At 58.4% G+C, this 17,386-nt stretch overlaps 1 protein-coding gene across 7 annotated transcripts; it reads right to left on the reverse strand.

The window, feature by feature from the left end:
• Positions 1-1,436: 1,436 nt before the first annotated feature.
• On the reverse strand, positions 1,437-15,652 carry MFAP2 (microfibril associated protein 2). 7 transcript variants are annotated; one of them, XM_085558574.1, is made up of 10 exons: positions 15,352-15,652; positions 15,013-15,081; positions 10,199-10,282; positions 7,563-7,649; positions 5,971-5,997; positions 5,806-5,892; positions 2,993-3,034; positions 2,704-2,791; positions 2,525-2,598; positions 1,437-1,623 (listed from the first exon to the last, which is right to left on the reverse strand). In XM_085558574.1, exons 1-10 carry the CDS (start codon positions 15,452-15,454, stop codon positions 1,520-1,522), a joined length of 765 nt encoding a protein of 254 aa, XP_085414700.1. In that variant the 5' UTR covers positions 15,455-15,652; the 3' UTR covers positions 1,437-1,519. The 7 variants fall into 7 exon arrangements, with proteins under 7 accessions (XP_085414700.1, XP_085414703.1, XP_085414698.1 ...); XM_085558577.1 differs by having other exon boundaries at positions 10,199-10,319; positions 15,352-15,531; XM_085558572.1 differs by having other exon boundaries at positions 10,199-10,319; positions 15,308-15,518.
• Between the last annotated feature and the right edge of the window lie 1,734 nt (positions 15,653-17,386).

The following is a 17,386-nucleotide window of genomic DNA, read 5'->3' on the forward strand; positions in this document are numbered from 1 at the left end:
ACCCACCCACACCCACCCACACCCACCCACACCCACCCCACACCCACCCCACACCCACCCACACCCACCCCAAACCCACCCACACCCACCCCACACCCACCCACACCCACCCCAAACCCACCCACACCCACCCACACCCACCCAAACCCACCCCACACCCACACCCACCCCACACCCACCCAAACCCACCCACACCCACCCCACACCCACCCCACACCCACCCCAAACCCACCCAAACCCACCCCAAACCCACCCCAAACCCACCCACACCCACCCACACCCACCCCACACCCACCCACACCCACCCACACCCACCCCATACCCACCCCAAACCCACCCACACCCACCCAAACCCACCCCAAACCCACCCCAAACCCACCCACACCCACCCACACCCACCCCACACCCACCCACACCCACCCACACCCACCCAAACCCACCCCAAACCCACCCACACCCACCCACACCCACCCACACCCACCCAAACCCACCCCACACCCACCCCACACCCCTTTGTCTCCAAGTGACCCAGACCTCACCCCAAATCTTTCCATCCTGCGCATCTTCTGTAGGAGCTGCCCCAAACCGAGCCCCCACCTCCCCCAACCGCCACCCCAAAATTGACCATTTTACACCCCAAAGCCCCCCAAACCGTCCCACCCCCCGTGTACGGCGCTGGGAATTGTTCCAATTGTCAGAAACACCCCAGAAATGGGGAAAAATCACAGAGGAGGGAGCCGGGAGCCCAGAAATTGGGAATAATCCCAAAGGAGGGAGCCGGGAGCCCAGAAATTGGGAATAATTCCAAAAGGAAAGAGCTGGGAGTCCAGAAATTGGGAATAATCACAAAGGAGGGAGCTGGGAGCCCAGAAATTGGGAATAATCCCAAAGGAGGGAGCTGGGAGCCCAAAAATTGGGAATAATCCGAAAGGAGGGAGCCGGGAGCCCAAAAATTGGGAATAATCCCAAAGGAGGGAGCTGGGAGCCCAGAAATTGGAAATAATTCCAAAGGAGGGAGCTGGGAGTCCAGAAATTGGGAATAATCCCAAAGGAGGGAGCCGGGAGCCCAGAAATTGGGAATAATCCCAAAGGAGGGAGCCGGGAGCCCAAAAATTGGGAATAATCCCAAAGGAGGGAGCCCAGAAATCGGGAATCATTCCAAAAGAGGGAGCCAGGACCCCACAAATCGGGAATAATCTCGAAGGAAGGACCCCACAAATCGGGAAAAATCCCAAAGGAAGGAGCCAGGACCCCACAAATCAGGAATAATCTCGAAGGAAGGACCCCACAAATCGGGAATAACCCCAAAGGAAGGAGCCAGGACCCCACAAATCGGGAATAATCTCGAAGGAAGTAGCCCACAAATCGGGAATAACCCCAAAGGAAGGAGCCGGGAGCCGCAGGACCCTCCCGCGGAAGAGAGGACGGCGCCGAAATAACAACCCCCCCTCGGTTTAATTATTATGTGCACGAAGGGAAGGGGGTCCCGGGGGTCCCGGGGCCCACGCGCGGCCGGGGCTCAGCAGCCGCCGCAGCTGCGGGCGCAGGACGCGGCCACGCTCTGGCACAGGCCGCTCGTGGCCATCACGCCGCACTTGGAGAACTTGTCCCGGCACAGGTCGGCTGCAGGAGAGAGAGGGACTCGGTCAGAGAGAGAAACGGAGAGTTTCCAGCCAGGCAGAAGCCTGGGAAAGAGCTGGAGAAAAATGTAAATAATTCTTTATCTCTCCTGTTGTTCACATTGTTTACAGTTAAGTTCTATCACTGTACACCAGTGCGGTGAGTTGTTTTCACTTCAGAACAAATGGAGTTGGTCCTCACAAAGCTCTGTATAAAAGAGCAGTGTATTTTGAATAAATCAGAGTTTCACTCTCACATCCTTCTGGGTCAATTCTATTCATTCCCATCCCGCCTTGACAGCAACAGGATATTGGGCAAGACTTCCTCACAGCCCTGGAACAGCCTGACCAAGGGAGGGTGGAATCAGCACCCCTGGAGTGTCCAAAAACCCCGCGGACACGGCACCTGTGTGGGACTCGGATTCAGCCAAAGAGAGAAACCGAGAGTTTCCAGCCAGGCAAAAAGCTGGGAAAGAGCTGCAGAAGAATGTAAATAATTCTTTATCTCTCCTGTTTTTCACATTCTTTATAGTTAAATTCTATCACTGTGCGTCAAGCACTTTGCACCAATGGGGTGAATTGTTTTCACTTTGGGACCAGTGCAGTTGGCCCTCACAAAGCTCTGTATAAAAGAACGGGGTATTTTGAATAAATCAGAGTTTCACTCTCACATCCTTCTGAGTCAAGTCTATTCATTCCCATCCCGCCTCGACAGCGGCAGGATTAGCCCTGGATGTGGGAAAAACTCCTGGAGAGCAGCGAGGGCAATCCCCCCAGCCCAGCCCCACCCCACAGCGCGACCCCCGCTCTGCTCCGGGGCTCCCGCGGGATTTTCCCTCCCCGGAGTTACGGGAAAAGGGGATTTGGGTGGGGACGATCCCGAATTTTTGGGGTGCCCCCCTCACCTCGCAGCAGCTCCTCGTGGGCGCACACGGTGCGGACGCAGATCTCCTTGTTGATGACGTAAACGCGGCGGAGGCTGGGAATTTTTTTGGGATGGAAAGGAAAGGGGGTGTAAAGCGGAGGGGTTCCCAAAATCCCCGGTCAGGGGGATCAGGGGATGTGCCCCCGCTCCCGCACGCACCTGTAGAAGCAGATCTCGTTCAGGCACTGCTTGCAGGGCTTGTGCACGGAGTAGAGCCGGGTGCAGGGGTACTGCTCCTCCCGGCAGTCTGCGGAACCGGCAGCACCGGGAATTCCTCACCGGGAACTCCGGGAATTCCTCACCGGGAACTCCGGGAATTCCTCACCGGGAACTCCGGCTGCCGCCTCCCCTGCCCCAGCCCCGGCTGTCACCTCCCCATCCCCGCCTGTCCCCTCTCCTGCCCGGCTGTCCCCCCGGCACCGGGACCGGGAATGGGATCGGCACTCACCGAGCGGTCCCGGCTCCGTGGGCTCCGTCTCGGGCACCGCAGCTGAGGGGGACAGGGGACAGGGACAGGGGATGGGGACAGGGGACAGGGGACAGGGGACAGGGGAAAAGGGACAGGGGACAGGGGACAGGGGGACAGGGGACAGGGGACAGGGGACAGGGGAAAGGGGACAGGGGACAGGGGAGGGGAACAGGGGACAGGGGACAGGGGACAGGGGAGGGGGACAGGGGACAGGGGACAGGGGACAGGGGAAAGGGGACAGGGGACAGGGGAAAAGGGACAGGGGACAGGGGACAGGGGACAGGGGACAGGGGACAGGGACAGGGGACAGGGGACAGGGGACAGGGGACAGGGGACAGGGGACAGGGGACAGGGGACAGGGGAAAGGGGACAGGGGACAGGGGACAGGGGACAGGGGACAGGGGACAGGGACAGGGGACAGGGGACAGGGACAGGGACAGGGGACAGGGGACAGGGGACAGGGGACAGGGGACAGGGGAAAGGGGACAGGGGACAGGGGAAAAGGGACAGGGGACAGGGGACAGGGGACAGGGGACAGGGGACAGGGACAGGGGAAAAGGGACAGGGGACAGGGGAGGGGAACAGGGGACAGGGGACAGGGGACAGGGGAGGGGGACAGGGGACAGGGGGACAGGGGACAGGGGAGGGGGACAGGGGACAGGGGACAGGGGACAGGGGACAGGGGACAGGGGACAGGGGACAGGGACAGGGGACAGGGGAGGGGGACAGGGGACAGGGGGACAGGGGACAGGGGAGGGGGACAGGGGACAGGGGACAGGGGACAGGGGAAAGGGGACAGGGGACAGGGGAAAAGGGACAGGGGACAGGGGACAGGGGACAGGGGACAGGGGACAGGGGACAGGGGAAAAGGGACAGGGGACAGGGGAGGGGAACAGGGGACAGGGGACAGGGGACAGGGGAGGGGGACAGGGGACAGGGGACAGGGGACAGGGGAAAGGGGACAGGGGACAGGGGAAAAGGGACAGGGGACAGGGGACAGGGGACAGGGGACAGGGGACAGGGACAGGGGACAGGGGACAGGGGACAGGGGACAGGGGACAGGGGACAGGGGACAGGGGACAGGGGAAAGGGGACAGGGGACAGGGGACAGGGGACAGGGGACAGGGGACAGGGGACAGGGGACAGGGGAAAGGGGACAGGGGACAGGGGACAGGGGACAGGGGACAGGGGACAGGGGAAAGGGGACAGGGGACAGGGGACAGGGGACAGGGACAGGGACAGGGGACAGGGGACAGGGGACAGGGGACAGGGGACAGGGGAAAGGGGACAGGGGACAGGGGAAAAGGGACAGGGGACAGGGGACAGGGGACAGGGGACAGGGACAGGGGACAGGGGACAGGGGACAGGGGACAGGGGACAGGGGAAAGGGGACAGGGGACAGGGGAAAAGGGACAGGGGACAGGGGACAGGGGACAGGGGACAGGGACAGGGGACAGGGGACAGGGGACAGGGGACAGGGGGACAGGGGAAAGGGGACAGGGGACAGGGGAAAAGGGACAGGGGACAGGGGACAGGGGACAGGGGACAGGGGACAGGGACAGGGGAAAAGGGACAGGGGACAGGGGAGGGGAACAGGGGACAGGGGACAGGGGACAGGGGAGGGGGACAGGGGACAGGGGGACAGGGGACAGGGGAGGGGGACAGGGGACAGGGGACAGGGGACAGGGGAAAGGGGACAGGGGACAGGGGAAAGGGGACAGGGGACAGGGGACAGGGGACAGGGGACAGGGGAAAGGGGACAGGGGACAGGGGACAGGGGACAGGGGACAGGGGACAGGGGAGGGGGACAGGGGACAGGGGACAGGGGGACAGGGGATGGGGACAAGGACAGGGGAAAGGGGACAGGGGACAGGGGGACAGGGGAAAGGGGACAGGGGACAGGGGGACAGGGGAAAGGGGACAGGGGAGGGAATTTCAGGATGTGGCAGGAGCGCCTCCCTGCCTTTCCCTGGATTTTAGGGCTGGAGCACCCTTGGCACCCACTGGATGCCACGGGGGGGGCACAGCTGGGCTGGGGGGCAGGGAAAGGACGGAGGGACCCCAGTGCCAGGGCTGTCACCCACCCCGGGGGCTGTCACCCACCCCGGGGGGCTGTCACCCACCCCAGGGGAGCTGTCACCCATCCCCGGGGCTGTCACCCACCCCGGGGGAGCTGTCACCCACCTTGGGGGCTGTCACCCACCCCGGGGGAGCTGTCACCCATCCCCGGGGCTGTCACCCACCCCGGGGGAGCTGTCACCCATCCCCGGGGCTGTCACCCACCCCGGGGGCTGTCACCCACTCCGGGGGCTGTCACCCACCCCGGGGGCTGTCACCCACCCCGGGGGGCTGTCACCCCCCTCAGGGGGCTGTCACCCATTCTGGTGATTGTCACTCATCCCAGGGGCTGTCACCCACTTTGGGGACTGTCACTCATCCTGGTGACTATCACCCACCTCAGGGGGCTGTCACTCATCCTGGTGACCGTCACCCACCCCGGGGGAGCTGTCACCCACTCCGGGGGCTGTCACCCACCCCAGGGGAGCTGTCACCCACTCAGGGAGCTGTCACCCACTCCGGGGGCTGTCACCCACCCCGGGGGAGCTGTCACCCACTCCGGGGAGCTGTCACCCATCCCAGGGGCTGTCACCCACTCCGGGGAGCTGTCACCCATCCTGGTGACTGTCACCCACCCCGGGGGAGCTGTCACCCACTCCGGGGGCTGTCACCCATCCTGGTGACCGTCACCCACCCCGGGGGAGCTGTCACCCACTCCGGGGGCTGTCACCCACCTGGGGTCGGGGCTGGCACGGTTTCCTGCTGGGATTGCTGCTGGGATTGGTACCGGAACTGCTCCTCCGGGGCTCGGGGGGTGACATCTGCGAGGAAAGACCCCGTGCAGGGACACCCCAAAATCCCGATCCCCCCACCCCGGCATCCCCCAGGGAAACACTCACCGTGGTAGTCGTAGTAATCCTGAATTTCTGGGGATAAAACAGAAACAGGCGGAGGGTGGGCTCGGGGACAAAACTCATCCCGTGGGGACCGGGAGTGGGAAATGGGATCCCTGGAATTCCCTGGGGGGTCGGGAGAACTCCCGCAGCCCCTCCCGGGATGAGCCTGGGCCACTTCCCACACGCGGGGATTTGGGATGGATACAGCTTCAAAGAGAAACTTCTAATAAATAGGTGGATAAAGGTTTAACAAAAAATTGCATAAAGGATTAATAAGGTGTTCGATAAAGGTTTAATAAGGGATTCGATGAAGGGGTAATAAAGAATTGGATAAAGATTTAACAACTGGATAAAGGGATAATAAAGGATTGGATAAAGGGATATTAAGAATTGGATAAAAGATTAATAAAGGATTGGCTAAGGGGTTAATAAGGAATTGGATAAAAGATTAATAAAGGATTGGCTAAGGGGTTAATAAGGAATTGGATAAAGGGTTAATAAAGGATTGGATAATGAAGGATTGGATAATAATGGATTGGATAAAGGGTTAATAAAGGATTGGGTAATGAAGGATTGGATAAAGGGTTAATAAAGGATTGGATAATGAAGGATTGGATAAAGGATTAATGAAGGATTGGATAATAAAGGATTGGATAAAGGGTTAATAAAGGATTGGATAATAAAGGATTGGATAAAGGGTTAATAAAGGATTGGATAATGAAGGATTGGATAAAGGGTTAATAAAGGATTGGATAAAGGGTTAATGAAGGATTGGATAAGGGATTAATAAAGGATTGGATAATAAAGGATTGGATAAAGGGTTAATGAAGGATTGGATAATGAAGGATTGGATAAAGGGTTAATAAAGGATTGGATAGTAAAGGATTGGATAATAAAGGATTGGATAAAGGGTTAATGAAGGATTGGATAATAAAGGATTGGATAATAAAGGATTGGATAATAAAGGATTGGATAAAGGGTTAATAAAGGACCATCAGTGAGTGCAGAGGGAGGAGCTGGGAAGGTTGAGAATTCCAGACAGAGGAAGAGGAGCCCAGGAGAGCGGGATGGGATGGGATGGGATTGGGATGGGATGGGATGGGATGGGGATGGGATGGGATGGGATGGGATGGGATTGGGATGGGATTGGGATGGGATGGGATGGGATGGGGATGGGATGGGATGGGGATGGGATGGGATTGGGATGGGATTGGGATGGGATGGGATGGGATGGGATGGGATGGGATGGGATGGGATGGGATGGGATGGGATGGGATGGGATGGGATGGGATGGGATGGGATGGGGATCTGGATGGGGATCGGGATGGGGATGGGGATCTGGATAGGGATGGGGATCTGGATGGGGATCGGGATGAGGATGGGATTGGGATGGGGATGGGGATGGGATGGGATGGGGATCTGGATGGGGATGGGGATCTGGATGGGGATCGGGATGGGGATGGGGATGGGGATGGGGATGGGGATGGGATGGGAATCAGGATCAGGATGGGGATTGGGATTGGGATTGGGATCAGGATGGGGATGGAATTGGGATGGGATGGGGATGGAGGGCCGGGCGCTGTGCGGGCTCTCACCTGCCTGCTGGTCGTACTGGGAGTACTGGACTGGCTCGGGGTAGGCGATGCCCTCGAAGCGGCTGAACTGTCCCTGCACCAGGAGCGCTGCGGGACACGGGCACGGGTCGGCAGGCACGGCACGGAACCGGCACCGGCATTCCCAGAACACCCGAGCCAAGACCGGCATTCCCAGGGACACCCGAACCGGGATCTGACACCCTGAACCGGGATTCGGGATTCCCAGGGACACCCAAACCGGCACCGGCATTCCCAGGGACACCCGAACCGGGATCTGACACCCTGAACCGGAATTCAGGATTCCCAGGGACACCCAAACTGGGATCTGACACCCGAACTGGCACTGAGATTCCCAGGGACACCTGAACCGGGATCTGACACCCTGAACCGGGATTCGGGATTCCCAGGGACACCCAAACCGGCACCAGCATTCCCAGGGACACCCGAACCGGCACCGGCATTCCCAGGGACACCCGAGCCAAGACCAGGATTCCCAGGGATACCCAAACCGGGATCTGACACCCGAACCGGCACTGGGATTCCCAGGGACACCCGAACCGGGATCTGACACCCGAACCGGCACTGAGATTCCCAGGGACACCCGAGCCAAGACCGGGATTCCCAGGGACACCTGAACCGGGATCTGACACCCTGAACCGGGATCTAGGATTCCCAGGGACACCCGAACCGGGATCTGACACCCTGAACCGGCACTGGAATTCCCAGGGACACCCGAACCAGGACCGGGATTCCCAGGGACACCCGAACCGGGATCCAGAATTCCCAAGGACACCCTGAACTGGGATCCAGAATTCCCAAGGACACCCTGAACTGGGATCCAGGATTCCCATGGACATTCCAAACCGGGATCTGGGATTCCCAGGGACACCCCGAACCGGGATCCAGGATTCCCATGGACATTCCAAACCGGGATCTGGGATTCCCATGGACACCCTGAACTGGGCGGCCCCAGGAGAGCAGGAGCGGGATTTGGGATGCTCAGGGATGCAGGATCAGCCCCAGGCCGGGGTCCCTGCAGCACCCAGGGGTGATCCCGGGGTGATCCCGGGGTGATCCCGGGGTGATCCCAGGGTGACCCCAGGGTGATCCCAGGGTGATCCCAGGGTGATCCCAGGGGTGACCCCAGGGGTGACCCCAGGGTGACCCCAGGGGTGATCCCGGGGTGATCCCACAGGATCCCGGCTGAGCCCGGGATGCTCCAAGCCCCTCCATCCCCTGGGAGCTCATCCTGCCGCGGATCCGGGGAAACGGCTCCAAATCCAGCGTGGAAGAGTCGGAGGGACCGGAATCCCAGGAAGGGATCGGAATCCCGGGAAAGGGAACAGAATCTCGGGAAAGGACCAGAATCCCGGGAAAGGAACCGGAATCTCCCGGAAGGGACTGGAATCCCTGGGAAAGGATCCTTGGGGAAGGGTCCCCAGGAATTCCTGGGAAGGGATCGGAAACTCGAGGAAGAGACCGGAATCCCAGGGAAGGGATAGCCAGGAAGGAACCAGAATTTGGGAAGGGATGGGAATCCCAGGAAGGGACGGGAATCCCGGGAAGGGATCCCCAGGAAGGGACCGGAATCCCGGGGAAAGGATTGGAATCCTGGGAAGGGATTGGAATCCCGGGGAAGGGATCCCCAGGAAGGAACCAGAATTGGGGAAAGGATCGGAATCCCGGGAAGGGACGGGAATCCCGGGAAGGGATCGGAATCCCGGGAAGGGATTCCCAGACATGCTCCAGGATTTTTTGTGGAGCCGCTTCCACCTCCCTGCTCGTTCCCATCCCCTCTGGCAGCCCCCGGGCGGGTGAATAAATCCCATTTCCCTGGATTTTGTCCCGGTTTTGGGACTCGCTTGGTGCCAGCTCAGAGCCAATCCCAGCCTAAAGATGAGCCCGAAGTGGGATTTTGGGGAATTTTGGGAAATAACGGGGGAATGCGTGAACTCCCAAAAATCACTGGCCACCTCCCGATCATCCCTCAAACGATGCTTTGGTACCAAAAATTGACACTTTGCGCCCTAAAAATTAATTTTTGGAGGCTTTGAGCCCCGAAATGAGATTCTGGAAGGTAAAAATGAGGTTTTGGGCTGAAACATCGAGTATTTGGGTATAGAAACAAAACTTTGGCCTCTAAATCGGGGGCTTTGGACTTTCAAACCCAAACTTTGGGCCTTAAAAATGAGGTTTTGGGTGATAAGATGAACCATTAGGCCTCCAAGGGGTTCTTGGGACGTAGAAATGAGAGTTTGTACCGTAAAAAATGAGGTTTTTAACCACAGAATCAGCTTTGGGCTCCAAAAGTGAAGATTTGGGACCTAAAACTTAGGTTTGGGGATGTAAAAAAGAGGTTTTGGGACACAGAATTGAGGGTTTGGGACCTCAAAATTAGGATTTGGAACATAAAAATGAAGTTGTGGGGTGCAAAAATGAGGCTTGGGGACACAAAAAAAAATAAAAATAGGGGTTTGGCTCTAGAAATGTGGTTTAGACCCTGGAGATGAGAGTTGGGGCCCCTGGAGGGTTTAAGGATGAGGAAAAGCGGTAAAAGCGGAGCTGGGAAACGCGGATGCGGCCGGTCCGAGCGGAGCCGGCGCTTCGGGGCTGTCACCGGCGCTGGCGACACTCACCTGGCAGCCACAGCAGCAGGAGCTGCGCCGCTCTCATCCTGCTGGAGCCACGGGACGGGGCGGCCGGGACGCAGCCGGAGGAGTCTGGAGGCGAGCGCAGGGAATTCCTGGGGAGGGGACGCTGAGGGACACACGGGGACACTGCCACCCAAAACATCTCCCAAGGGATTTCCCAAAAAAGGCTTCCCGCCCCTTCCCAGGGGATTTGCAAGGACCAAGGCCTGGAATATGCCCAGGGCAGAAAGGGGATCGCTCCCAGAATCATTCCTGGGATCTGGGATCTCTCCCAGGATCATTCCTGGGATCTGGGATTGCTTCCAGGATCATTCCCGGGACAGGGGATCACTTCCAGGATCATTCCCAGAATCTGGTATTGCTCCCAGGATAATTTCTGGGATCTGGGATAATTCCCAGGATCACTCCTGGGATTGCTCCCAAGATAATTTCTGGGATCTGGGATCATTCCCAGGATGCGAGATCGCTCCCAGGATCATTCCCAGGATCTGGGATCACTCCTGGGATCTGGGATCACTCCTGGGATCATTCCCAAGATCTGGGATCGCTCCCAGGATCATTCCCGGGATGGGGGATCGCTCCCAGGATCATTCCGGGGATGTGGGATCGTTCCTGGGATGAGAGATTGCTCTCAGGATCATTCCCAAGATCTGTGATCGCTCCTGGAATCATTCCCGGGATCTGGGATCTCTCCCAGCATCATCCCGGGATGCACCAGCCCCAGAGTGTGGGATCCTCCAGGGATCACATCCTACACCTTCTAGAGATCCCATCCTGAAACTGTGGGATCCTCCAGGGATCCCATCCGGATCCTCGATGGAATCCTGTCCCACACCAGCCCCAGTGTGGGATCCCCCAGGGGTCCCATCCGGATCCTCGCTGGAATCCCGTCCCGCACCAGCCCCACTGTGGGATCCTCCAGGGATCCCATCCGGATCCTCGCTGGAATCCCGTCCCGCACCAGCCCCAGAGTGGGATCCTCCAGGGATCCCATCCGGATCCTCGCTGGAATCCCGTCCCGCACCAGCCCCACTGTGGGATCCTCCGGGGATCCCATCCCGCTCCGTACCCAGTCCCGTTCCCCACCCACCCGAGTCCCTGGAGGCACCTCCCAGGGGCCTTGTCCTGCCCCAAACCCAGCCTGTGGCACCCTCGGGTCCCGGCTCCTCTCCAGCACCCTCAGCACCCTCAGCACCCTCAGCACCACGTCCAGCACACAAAGCTCCTCCCCAGAGAGCTCCTCCCATGGGAACCGCATCCACCGCTCCGGGAACGGAGCTGCTGGAGGCACTGACCCAGACCCTGCCTGGAACGGACGGATGGGTGGACACAGGGATGGATGATGGATGGATGGATGGATGGATGATGGATGGATGGATGATGGATGGATGGATGGATGGATGGATGGAATCCATGGATGGATGATGGATGGATGGATGATGGATGGATGATGGATGGATGGATGATGGATGGATGGATGGATAGATGGATGGATGATGGATGGATGATGGATGATGGATGGATGGATGATGGATGGATGGATGGATGGATGGATGATGGATGGATGGATGGATGATGGATGGATGGATGATGGATGGATGGATGGATGATGGATGGATGGATGATGGATGGATGATGGATGGATGATGGATGGATGGATGATGGATGGATGGATGATGGATGGATGGATGGATGATGGATGGATGGATGATGGATGGATGGATGGATGATGGATGGATGGATGATGGATGGATGATGGATGGATGATGGATGGATGGATGATGGATGATGGATGATGGATGATGGATGGATGGATGATGGATGGATGGATGGATGGATGATGGATGGATGGATGGATGGATGGATGGATGGATGGATGGATGATGGATGGATGATGGATGGATGGATGGATGGATGGATGATGGATGATGGATGATGGATGGATGGATGATGGATGGATGGATGGATGGATGATGGATGGATGGATGGATGGATGGATGGATGGATGGATGATGGATGGATGATGGATGATGGATGGATGGATGGATGATGGATGGATGATGGATGGATGATGGATGGATGGATGATGGATGGATGGATGGATGATGGATGGATGATGGATGGATGATGGATGATGGATGGATGGATGGATGATGGATGGATGATGGATGGATGGATGATGGATGGATGGATGGATGATGGATGGATGATGGATGATGGATGGATGGATGGATGATGGATGGATGATGGATGGATGGATGATGGATGGATGGATGGATGATGGATGGATGATGGATGATGGATGGATGGATGGATGATGGATGGATGATGGATGATGGATGGATGGATGGATGGATGATGGATGGATGGATGATGGCTGGCTGGCTGGCTGGCTGGCTGGATGATGGATGGGTGATGGATGATGGATGGACGGACGGACGGACAGACACCACCTCTGGACCATCCCCACCCTCCTTCCCTGCCAAGGACTGGGCCGTGCCCTCCGTGCCAGCCCAGCTCCAGCCCGCAGAGCTCCTCCCGCTCTCCAGTTCCCTGAATTCCCCCGGACTTGGCCGGAGCTCGCCGGGTTTGGCCGCGCGTTGGGGACAGTCGGGTCACGTCTGCCCCGATGGCAACGCCAGCGGCGGCCCCCGACCAAGACCCCGGAGCGACGCTGTCCCTACATTGTCCCCTCGCTGTCCCCACGCTGTCCCCACTGTCCCCACTGTCCCCACTGTCCCCACACTGTCCCCTCACTGTCCCCACTGTCCCCACGCTGTCCCTACATTGTCCACTCGCTGTCCCCACTGTCCCCACTGTCCCCTCACTGTCCCCACTGTCCCCACTGTCCCCACACTGTCCCCACACTGTCCCCTCGCTGTCCCCTCGCTGTCCCCACTGTCCCCTCGCTGTCCCCACTGTCCCCACACTGTCCCCACACTGTCCCCACACTGTCCCCTCGCTGTCCCCACTGTCCCCACACTGTCCCCACACTGTCCCCTCGCTGTCCCCACACTGTCCCCACTGTCCCCACACTGTCCCCTCGCTGTCCCCTCGTGTCCCCACTCTCCCCACGCTGTCCCCACGCTGTCCCCACTGTCCCCACTGTCCCCACGCTGTCCCCACTGTCCCCTCGCTGTCCCCACGCTGTCCCCACTGTCCCCACACTGTCCCCACGCTATCCCCACTGTCCCCTCGCTGTCCCCACTGTCCCCTCGCTGTCCCCACGCTGTCCCCACTGTCCCCACACTGTCCCCACGCTATCCCCACTGTCCCCTCGCTGTCCCCACTGTCCCCTCGCTGTCCCCACGCTATCCCCACTGTCCCCTCGCTGTCCCCACTGTCCCCTCGCTGTCCCCACTGTCCCCACACTGTCCCCTCGCTGTCCCCTCTGTCCCCTCTGTCCCCTCGCTGTCCCCACTGTCCCCACTGTCCCCACTGTCCCCTCGCTGTCCCCACTGTCCCCACACTGTCCCCTCGCTGTCCCCACTGTCCCCACTGTCCCCTCGCTGTCCCCACTGTCCCCACACTGTCCCCTCGCTGTCCCCTCGCTGTCCCCTCGCTGTCCCCACTGTCCCCTCGCTGTCCCCACTGTCCCCACACTGTCCCCACACTGTCCCCTCGCTGTCCCCTCGCTGTCCCCTCGCTGTCCCCACTGTCCCCACGCTGTCCCCTCGCTGTCCCCTCGCTGTCCCCACACTGTCCCCTCGCTGTCCCCACGCTGTCCCCTCGCTGTCCCCTCGCTGTCCCCACACTGTCCCCACACTGTCCCGACGCTGTCCCCACTGTCCCCTCGCTGTCCCCTCGCTGTCCCCTCGCTGTCCCCCTTCTCCCAGGCCACCGAGGGGTGCCGGGGCCGCCCCCAGCCCCGTCCCGCCCCGCCCGCCGCTCCCCCTTCCCTTCCCCGGGCTCCGCTCCCTCCGTGCGGGGGTCCGGCGGCTCCGACCGCGCCAGATGTTTTTGCAACTGCACATCTGGGAACAATCAACCCCGGAGAAAGAACACCACAGTCCCTTTCATTCTGCTAAACCCCACCTTCCCCCAGCCTTTTTTCCCCCATTTTCTTTTCTTTTTCCTTTCTTTCTTTCTTTCTTTCTATTTTTTTTTTAGCTCTCTCGTTGCCAGAGAGTGGGAGAACAAAGGGAATATTAAAGGATTCCATTTTTTTTTTTTTTTGGCCCCCAACCAGAGGTAAAGAACTTGGTGCCCCCATCCCCTGTTTTCACACATCCCTTTTTCCTCAAGGACCCGTCCCCCAAAATAAATCGGAATAAAAGGTCCCTTTTCTACAATCTCTTTCCACGATGGAAAAGAAAAAAAATTAAAAATAAAAACAGCCAAAAAACACACGGCTTCCTCCAGGCTTTGGGGTATTTTTAGACTTTTTGGAAGTGGTTAAAAATCTCCAACAACTGCCAGGCCTCAAAAAAGGGTCGTCCCCCCCCCCCCCCCCGGCTGCCGTTCCTTCAGCACCCCAAAAATCAGGGGGGGTTGGCGTTTTGAGGCTAAAAAGCTGAAAAAAAAACTTTTCCGAGCTCTTACCCGATGGAGTTTTAAGGTGATTTCACAGAGTCCCCAAAATGGGGGTTCAGCCCCGTTTGCTGCTGGGGGTGGGGTGGGGGGTCCCCGGAATTCCCGGGAATTTGGGGGGGTTTCCCTCGCCTGGTCCTTACCAGTGAGTGCCGGCTCTGCCCTCGCCCACCGCCTCGGTCTCCTGTCTCTGCTTCCCCAAAACTCTTGAAATGAGAGTCAGAAAAAACAACCAAAAAAAAAAAAAAAATCCCAAAAAAACCTCCTACCTCCAGCACGGGGGATCCGCTGGGTCCTAAAGCCACACCTGAGCCGGCCCCTTCCTCCTCCCGCGCGGCCTGGGAGGGGGAAAACCCACAAATAACCCCAAAAAACCACCCGCCAGAGCGCCCCGCTGCCAGGGGCGCCGGGCACGGGGGGCTTCGGTGTTTTTGGGGGTTTTTCCCCGGCGGGATGAGTTTAAAATCCATGGAAAAGCGAGGATGGGGGGAGGATCCCGCGCGGAGCGGGCCGGGGTTTGTGGGGCTGCAGGGAGGGAGATTTTCCCGGGGATTTTTCTGTCACCTCTTGATAGCTCTTGGGGGGAAAAAAAAAATAAATCACTGCACCCCCAAAATCTGCGATCCTGGGGTCACAGCATCCCTCCCGAGCCAGGGCTGGATCCTGATTCCCTCCAGAGGCGGGGATGCTGCAGCCCCGCGGGGGATTCATCCCGGGACGGAGCAGAAAAGGACCCGGATCACCCAAATTCTGCTTTTCCCCGCCAGGCCGGGGCTCTGCAGCCCCCGGTGCCGGCGTGGGGCCCCTTCCCCTGCTCCTGGAGGAGGATCCCGGCAGGATCGGGATGATCCCAAACCCCCCCCGGGCTCGGCAGGGAGTGAATCCTGCAGGTTTGGGGTGAAAAGCAGGAAAGGAGCAGAGGGAGGGCGCTGGGGTGCGGGAGGAGGTCTCTGGAGAGAGGGATGGGGTGAGCAGAGGAGATTTTCTCCCGTGGGATCGGATTGCCAGCAGCCCACGCTGCGTTTGGCCGAGGGCTGAGCACCAGGAGAGGCTCTGAGAGCTGCAAAACGCAGGGAAAAGGGATTTTCAGAGCTGGATGAGAGGCAGATGGGGCTGGAAGATGCTCCTGTCTCCTCTCCTCTGCTTTTCCAGGCTGAGGAATGAATAAAACCAACCCAAGGACCCCAAAACCACCTCAATTTCCACGGTGAAGGATGGGTAAAACCACCCAAAGGATCCCAAAACCACCTCAGCTTCCAGCCTGAAGGATGGGTAAAACCACCCAAAGGATCCCAAAACCACCCCAATTTCCAGGCTGAGGAATGAATAAAACCACCCCAAGGACCCCAAAACCACCTCAATTTCCAGGCTGAGGAATGAATAAAACCACCCCAAGGACCCCAAAACCACCTCAATTTCCAGGCTGAAGAATGGGTAAAACAGGACCCCAAAACCACCCCAATTTCCAGCCTGAAGGATGGGTAAAACCATTCAAAAGACCCCAAAACCACCCCTAATTTCCAGGCTGAGGAATGAATTAAACTACCAAAAGGACCCCAAGACGACCCCAATTTCCAGGCTGAAGGATGGGTAAAACCACCCCAAGCACCCCAAAACCACCTCAGTTTCCAGGCTAAAGGATGGGTAAAACCATTCAAAAGCCTCCAAAACTACCCCATTTTCCAGGCTGAGGAATGAATTAAACTACCAAAAGGACCCCAAAACCACCCCAGTTTCCAAGCTGGGGAATGAATAAAACCACCCAAAGCACCCCAAAACCACCTCAGCTTCCAGCCTGAAGGATGGGTAAAACCAGCCAAAGGATCCCAAAACCACCCCAATTTCCAGGCTAAAGGATGGGTAAAACCATTCAAAAGACCCCAAAACCACCCCTAATTTCCAGGCTGAGGAATGAATTAAACTACCAAAAGGACCCCAAAACGACCCCAATTTCCAGGATAAAGGATGGGTAAAACCATTCAAAAGACCCCAAAACCACCTCAATTTCCAGGCTGAGGAATGAATTAAACTACCAAAAGGAACCTAAAACCACCTCAATTTCCACGGTGAAGGACGGGTAAAACCACACAGAGTACCCCAAAACCACCTCAGCTTCCAGCCTGAAGGATGGGTAAAACCATTCAAAAGACCCCAAAACCACCTCAATTTCCAGGCTAAAGGATGAGTAAAACCACCCAGAGTACCCCAAAACCACCTAAGTTTCCAGGCTGGGGAATGAATAAAACCACCCCAAGGACCCCAAAACCACCTCAGTTTCCAGGCTGAGAATGAATTAAACTACCAAAAGGACCCCAAAACGCCCCCAATTTCCAGGCTGAAGGATGGGTAAAACCACCCCAAGCACCCCAAAACCACCCACCGCGGCACCGTTCTCCTCCCAGCCCCGTTCAGCTCCACCCGGGGCAGGAGCTGCCTGTCAAGAATTAAATGAACTTTTCCAGCCCCGGGGCCGGGAACATCCAAGCCCAGCAGCCCCGGAGCGCTCGGGAATTCCAAGGGGAAGCGGCTCCCGGGGCCAGCCGGGAACGGGCAGAGCCGCCGCGGGCTCGGATTTTCCAGCCTGGCTTAACAACCGCAGCCTTGGCCGGGCCTTCAGGAAACCTCTTACCTCTGCTTGTGCCT

The sequence above is a fragment of the Lonchura striata genome, chromosome 21, assembly GCF_050655825.1.
Source record: "Lonchura striata isolate lonStrDom1 chromosome 21, ASM5065582v1, whole genome shotgun sequence".
NCBI lineage: Eukaryota > Metazoa > Chordata > Aves > Passeriformes > Estrildidae > Lonchura > Lonchura striata.

Bases quoted from the DNA above. Each gene is read 5' to 3' on its own strand.
- MFAP2 (XM_085558572.1), bottom strand. From the start codon at position 15,454: ATGAATCCCCCGCGGGGCTGCAGCATCCCCGCCTCTGGAGGGAATCAG. The intron at 5,998-7,562 runs GTGAGAGCCCGC...TTTTATCCCCAG, and splicing joins CCAGTACGACCAGCAGGCAG to AAATTCAGGATTACTACGAC. The intron at 2,599-2,703 runs GTGCGTGCGGGA...AAAAATTCCCAG, and splicing joins AACGAGATCTGCTTCTACAG to CCTCCGCCGCGTTTACGTCA.